This window comes from Symphodus melops (genome assembly GCF_947650265.1).
Source record: "Symphodus melops genome assembly, chromosome: 4".
Lineage (NCBI taxonomy): Eukaryota > Metazoa > Chordata > Actinopteri > Labriformes > Labridae > Symphodus > Symphodus melops.
The window spans coordinates 1,667,489-1,674,503 of NC_136694.1; the positions used below are offsets into that span (position 1 = coordinate 1,667,489).

General features: G+C 49.9%; 1 protein-coding gene across 2 annotated transcripts in view; it reads right to left on the bottom strand.

The window, feature by feature from the left end:
• Nucleotides 1-298: 298 nt before the first annotated feature.
• The window catches only part of smpd4 (sphingomyelin phosphodiesterase 4), an 11,730-nt gene continuing 5,013 nt past the window's right edge, over nt 299-7,015 (bottom strand). The window contains exons 11-20 of one of the 2 annotated variants that reach the window (XM_079341452.1): nt 5,603-5,692; nt 4,416-4,570; nt 4,217-4,307; nt 3,330-3,427; nt 3,046-3,209; nt 2,638-2,843; nt 2,290-2,520; nt 2,083-2,214; nt 1,871-1,999; nt 299-1,247 (exon numbers count right to left, since the gene is read on the bottom strand). In XM_079341452.1, the coding sequence (XP_079197578.1) occupies nt 927-1,247; nt 1,871-1,999; nt 2,083-2,214; nt 2,290-2,520; nt 2,638-2,843; nt 3,046-3,209; nt 3,330-3,427; nt 4,217-4,307; nt 4,416-4,570; nt 5,603-5,692 (1,617 nt within the window). In that variant the 3' untranslated portion in view covers nt 299-926. The remainder of the gene's footprint in view (nt 1,248-1,870; nt 2,000-2,082; nt 2,215-2,289; nt 2,521-2,637; nt 2,844-3,045; nt 3,210-3,329; nt 3,428-4,216; nt 4,308-4,415; nt 4,571-5,602; nt 5,693-7,015) is intronic. The other variant, XM_079341453.1, reaches the window with a different exon arrangement.

The window sequence follows — 7,015 nt, forward strand, 5'->3', positions numbered from 1 at the left end:
GTTAGTGTGAGTGAGAGGAGGGACGACACGCAGCAAAGGGCCGAGGTCGCTGCTGAGATTAGGACTACAGCTCAAATACCAGGATGTTTGAGAAACATGTACCATGTATGTTTATGTATTAAGTCTCATTCTGAACATTTGTATTCTTCCTAATACAACAACAGTTTATGTAACAGTAACATTTCTACTGTTCTGCGTTTCTTTTTTTTTTCTCTAATTTAAATCTTTTCCAAAGAAAGGATTTCGTTTGGAGAGGTCAGGATAAGTGAAGAAGAAGAGGATCGATTATTCCCGACCATCAGAGTGCAAACAGTTTATTGACTCTTACGAACATCCCGTCATCACTGAGAAAAATAGTCCGTTTATTCCGTCGAGTTTTTGGCCTGCACCGGTTTTTTTAGGTGCTTGTTTTTTTAAAAATAAAAAAAGCCTGAATGACAGAGCATTAACACTCTGGATTTATTTACAATGTCAGAGGAAAAAAAAACAAAAAAAGATTTTACACAGTTAAGAAGTCAAAGCAAGAACAAGAACAAAGAAGCTGCCAAGCTGCTGACTGCAGGGTTCCCAGAGTTTAAAAAGTCTGAAATATATTTAACTGTACGACATCAGCAGATATAAAACTCACACTATAACAAGCAGCAGAAAATCTGGATTTGACCTCGTTAACACCTCACCTGACTCTGATCTCTGACTTCAGAGGAAGAGAGAGACAGCGCTCTACAATGTCTGGACTGCAGTACCCCTTTTAAACACTAGGTGTCAGAGTTACATACTGCTCCTTTAAGATCATAATACTTCTGATGACTTTAGGACTGTAGGTGTGATATAACCGAGTAAAGGGAATAAACAGAGTTGAAGCGCTGAGTTAGCTTGAATGAAAGTTTTGTGTATTTTTGCGGACATGTAGGAACCCTGCAGGTCAGTTAGTGCGTCTTCAGTTTGTCTCCGAACAGCGTCATGAAGAGTCCGTACAGGAACCCCCCCGTGAGGATGATGAGGGTGCTGGATACGGGGCCGAAGGACAGGAGCGCTCCGATCACGTAGAGGAGCAGCAGCAGCAGTAGCGTCCTGTAGCTGGCGAGCGGCCGCAGACTCAGCCTCGGCTGCGTGTTCCTCTCCAGCGTCCGCCGGGATACCGGACTCTGCTTCAGGGTCACCGACGAATCCCGCTCGGACAAGTAGTGACGACCCAGACGACCCAGGAAGTCTGGACGGGAGCAGAGCGCGTTCATGTGTCCTCCGAACTGCAGAGGGCGACAGAGGATATTTAAAGAAAAGGTTTTTGATGGGTCGAAGTCGAAACACTCAGAAACATCGAGCTTCAGAATCAGACCTGAAAACACGCGAGAGGATAAAGAGCAGCAGAGAGCTCGTCTGGAAGCTGACCGACTGGATCAATAAATACAGTGACAGTAAACGCACCTTTTCCCACTCTTCATTTATCTGGCCCATAAAAAGGTCAGAGACCGGAGGGCTCCGAGACCTGAGACCAGAGTGCTCCGAGACCAGAGTGCTCCGAGACCAGAGTGCTCCGAGACCAGGGACCAGAGTGCTCCGAGACCTGAGACCAGAGTGCTCCGAGACCTGAGACCAGAGTGCTCCGAGACCTGAGACCAGAGTGCTCCGAGACCTGAGACCAGAGTGCTCCGAGACCTGAGACCAGAGTGCTCCGAGACTTGAGACCAGAGTGCTCCGAGACTTGAGACCAGAGTGCTCCGAGACCAGAGTGCTCCGAGACCAGGGACTAGAGTGCTCAGAGACCAGAGTGCTCCGAGACCTGAGACCAGAGTGCTCCGAGACCATGATCATAAACATCCCAGACCTTCAGTGGTGGTCTGTCACAGGTCTGATCCAGCAGCAGACTCACCCTCTCGTTGAGCACAGAAGACATCTTGTAGAACAGCCTGACCAGCAGGGCGTTCTCGAAGCTCCTGATTGGCTGGAGCTCCGGGTCTCCTTGGTACTGAATGTCGAACCTTCTCAACCCGCTGATGATCTGCACACAAAGACAGGCGTCAGGTATTTTTTACCGCGTGCAGCCTCCCGGCCCAGCGTGCAGCCTGCTCCTCATGGACTGACCTGCCTCCGGCCCAGGTCGGTCAGAACCAGCCCGTTCTCTCCCTGGATGCAGTCCGGGAGCTGCTTGGAGTTTCCGTCGTCTTGTGACGAGCTCAGGTTGGATATGAGCTGAGAGAGCTGCCCCTGGTTCAGCTACAAACACAGACACACAGAGAACCTGAAAAGCTGTCCAGCTTGATGACGCCTCACTCACTGACGCACTCTCACCTTGAAGATCTGACACAGGTTCTCCAGAGCTCGCTCCAGGAACTCGTGGGTCTTCTTCAGACACTCGCCGCTCTCCTCGGGCTCGGCCCCGGTGAACGTGTTGTTGTGGTCAGCGGGGCCCATCCCGAACCAGGACAGGAAGGAGTTGTTGGCCGCCATCTCGCTGGAGTGATCTGAAATCCTCTTGGCTGTTTGTCTGGCCTGAGCGATGATCTGGATCAACTTCATGACCTGCAAAACGACCAAAAAAAAAAAATTACATCCTGCAAAACGAAGAAGAAAAATAAAAACTTTCATCAACCGTCCCCGCCGAGCGACCCGAAACCGTCAACTAAAACCTGAACTCACCGCTCCCCTGAGCTCCGTGCCAAACATCTGCTTGTACTGGCAGTCCTGACCCTCCAAGGCATACACGTGGCTCTTCACCCTGAACACCACGTCTGTCATCACCCGTTGCCGTGACGACAGGAAGCTGCCTCCTTGGCTGGGCGTCAGGTAGCCGCGCGGCTGTCGGTGGTGGAGGACGTGTTCCGGCTCCAGAAACAGCTGTTCTCCTGCTCACAGAGGTTCGGTTCACTCTGTGTGTGTGTGTGTGTGTGTGTGTGTGTGTGTGTGTGTGTGTGTGTGTGTGTGTGTGTGTGTGTGTGTGTGTGTGTGTGTGTGTGTGTGTGTGTGTGTGTGTGTGTGTGTGTGTGTGTGTGTGTGTGTGTGTGTGTGTGTGTGTGTGTGTGTGTGTGTGTGTGTGTGTGTCCTCACCTTTCTGGATCATCTCCGACAGGTTTGGCTGAGCGAACACTTTGGCCACCCTGAAGACCATCAGAGCGTTTTTGGCGTTGACGAGGTCCGTCCTCACCGTCCTGTTCAGAAACACCTGGAAGAGCTTTGTGTACATGAGCAGGTTCTCCTGGACAAACGACTCCCTGCGAGGAAGAACACACACACACACACACACACACACACACACACGTCACGAACATCAGGATGTCTGCAGCAGCAGCAGCAGCAGCAGGACTCAGAGGTGTCAGAGGTGTCAGTCTCACCACTTGTCAGGAACAGTTCTGGATGGTTCTGCCGGAGGGTTGGGCTTCTCCCCCGTGTATCTCCAGGGCTGGATGAAGCTCAGCCACGTCTCCAACACCTGAACACATGAAACAAACTCAAACAATCGTGCTGTGAGAGGAGAACACATCTCAGAGCTCTTCCTCTGTATCACAGGCAGCGAGTGAGTCACGTTCTCGGCTCTACATGAAGAGACACAGAGACCATCGTTTAGTCCAGCGGTGTCCAAACTGTCGTGTTTGAGTCGTTTGCAGGTCACAGGTCAGTAACTGTATTGAGACCTCTACAAAAATAAGATAAATACACTAGAACTAATTAAAGCGAGAAACTGTTTTGTTCTCGTTGTTGTAAAAATAGTAAAACTTTGTAGATCAGAATCAAAAGGTTCACAAAATAAACCCTTTCATCAAAGAACATCAAAGACTTTTCTTATTCTTCTTCATCTGTTGTTTTGTTGTTTTGCTCAGAAACCTGTAACGTGCTGAATGTTTGTTTTTATCTTTCTGTGTTTATCTCAGGTTATTAAATGCTTCAACACTCCAACGTATGCAAAGCTTCATTTTCATACTGAAGAAATAAAGTTTAAAATCTGAATGAGGCTTTGGGCCAAAATCTTCTGATTCTTCGATTGAAGTCGGGGGCCGCAAAAAGTCCCCTCAAGGGCCGCAAATGGCCCCCGGGCCGCACTTTGGACCGCCCTGGTTTAGTACGATTCTTAACATGGTGACACCCGAGTGTGCACACAGTCCGATACAGCAGGGGGCAGTGTGCACACAGTTGGTGTTCAAATCTGACAAAAAAAGCAGAGAGAAGAAGAAGTAACCATGGCAACCACTCAGCGTCCAAACTGCTGAGTGTGGAGACGTACCGCTCTGAAGGAGGCGTCGAGAGGCCAGTGTCCGAAGCAATGCTGGAGGAACAGGTAGAGTTTCTGCTGCACGAACCGCTGCACCACCACTCTGCAAAAACAACAACAACACGGTGAGAGTCACCTTCACCGAGACGACCCGTGCAGGGACGCCATGAAGAGACACACAATCATCAGACAGTCCCGCAGTGTGACCGACCTCTTGAACTCCTCCAGCGGGCTGGTGTGAGTGTGCGAGTGCGCCGACGGCGAGGACGACAGCTGCTCGGGCTTCAGGCTGTTGGAGAAGGCGTGCAGGTGTTTGACCAGGAGACGCACCACCAGCACGTGCTCCTCTGTCGGGCTGAAGGGTTCCTGAAAAAACACGCCGTCACACAGCAGCCTCACACGGCCCCACGTAACCCCGCCCCCACCCTCCCCCGCTTCAAACAAGCAGCCAATCATAATGCACCCTCCCCCACACGAAGCAGCAGAACCACCACCAAAGGCTCAGAGCGTTTCATCGGTCAGCAGAGTACGGAGGTCTCACACTGAATCATGTGATCATGTGACACGCTGAGTGTCCGGCTCTGTACGTTAGCGCTCAGACACTTCCTGTCCAGCTGTGCTCATTCAGAGGCAGCGTCAGTGATCATGATGATAACATGTATTTTGTAAATCACACTGATCTGAAGAGCTCAGAGAAGTACAGCCGACTGATCGGGAACGTTTGTTTGTTGTCATGTAAACGGCGCCCTCTGCTGGTGACACAGTGAAACAGCGAGCTGAGCTGAGTTTTACATCTAGAAAACTTTCTGAAAGTGTCGGGGTCAAATTGGATTTCAGGAATAAAAAAGGTGGGACCTCAGTGCTCCAACGAGTGCTTATAGCAAAGCTGCTTCCTCTTCTCACACACACACACACACACATTACCTGAGCACAGTCCAGCCTGTTTGAATGTAATCTAAAATGACCAACAATGGTTTTTAATCTGCACAGATTTCCTTCCATGGAGAGAAGAGGCTGAGCAGAACATGTGAACATGCCTTTCTAAACACACACACACACACACACACACACACACAAAGCTCCACAATGCCAAAGCTGCCTTTGTGTCAAGGATACTTCTCTGCACAGTCACAGTGAAAGGTCAGACAGGAAGCTCGAGTCCTGAGACGCCTCGGATCCCTTCACGGGGTTAAAAATCAGACCAAACACGAGAAGGAATTTACACCCGATCAATGATAGATAACTGATCGTGCATCCGGACTGACTGCTCACTCCTTCCTTCAGAGTGGAGGGGGCGGGGCCAACATGAGAGAAGTATCCTTGACTGGGATCCGTCTGCCTGAGGATTACCTCCAGGAGGCCCCAGAGGGGCGGGGCTGAATGAAAAGGTAAAAGTACTTGGTAGGTGTGGAGGGTCCCAGAGCCTGGTGGGGCGTGGGGCTGGCACGGCGTGCTGGACATACTGAGGCGGTACTGCAGCAGCGCCAGCTGTTCACCCGTCGCCACCAGGAGGGAGAGGAAGACGAGGGAGAGGACGGACGACGACAGAAGGTGAAGGAGAAGTGAAGAGAGAGAGAGAGAGGAAGAGGAGTCAGGGGAGGTGAGGAAGGTTCATATGAGAAGCGGGAGAAGAGGAAGCAACAAACGGGAAGGTGCAAGCAGACAAGAGGAGACAAACAAGAAGAACATGTTGACTGTGGGAACAACACTTTGCCAGCAGGGGGCGACACAAACAACAGGAGGGATGGGAATCATTTCAGATCAACAAGAAACGTCCACATCGACATGAGAGCAGATCTAAAGATCAGGACGAGCTTTGTTCACTCATCAGCTGATCCTTGAAAACTGGAACATCCAGCTTCCTGAATGAAAACATAGATTTATTCTTTCAATCATTCTCGAATGTTTCACATCTTGAACAGAGTCAACTCCAAACTGGAAGTCCTTCTGTTTGGGTTGTTTTTAACTCTGGCTGAAAAACTGGAGGCAGAAGAAACTCGATCAGTTTGGATTTCAGGGAGTGGAAACACGGATGACGTTTGACATGTGACACCGTGTCCCAGCAGCACGCGGGCGCCATGTATCAGGTGGCATCACACGCTCGCTGTCCACGCTGCAGCTCTGTCAAGTTCAGTTCCCCCCCTTACAAAGAATATATCTTGTGCTTTTATTTTGAAGGCGGGCGAAAGAACGTGTAATGCTTTGATCACAAAACACAGAAATAAGTTTCAGTCTCGTTTTCTTCACATTAAAAAAAATAATAATCAAAATCATGCTGGCTGAGGATCAGAGTCAACGCCGTTTAGAGCTCCTCCCCCTTTGTCCTCATTGGTCGATGTGAGCGACAGCGAGGAACATAGAAACAGGGCGTCAGGGTAAAAACGACACAACACTGTAGAATTAGGCGTGCTGGCGTGGCGTGCTGTTGGGACATGCTGTTACACATCCTGAACTGTAGGTCAGAAAATGTCTCCTTCAGTCCGAGCCGTCAGAACTTCGACCTCTCAGTTTGACTTCAGTCTTTAACGTGACGGACACACGACCAAAAAACAAACAAGCGTGGAGTAAAGTCAGGTTAATGAAGCAGGACGGCGGGCGGCGGGCGGCGTGCCACGCGTGACGTTAAAGGGCTGTTTCACAGTTTCCTCAAACATGATTCATGACCTCACTGATGGAGACGATAACCACGTCCCCTTCAACGAGTTTTTGTTTAAAAAATAAAAGCACACAGCAAGTGAATCGCTCTCAGCTCAACACAGTGCAAACATTCAAAATAAAAGCTTCTCTTTTTATTTTTTAAATGCAAAAGGG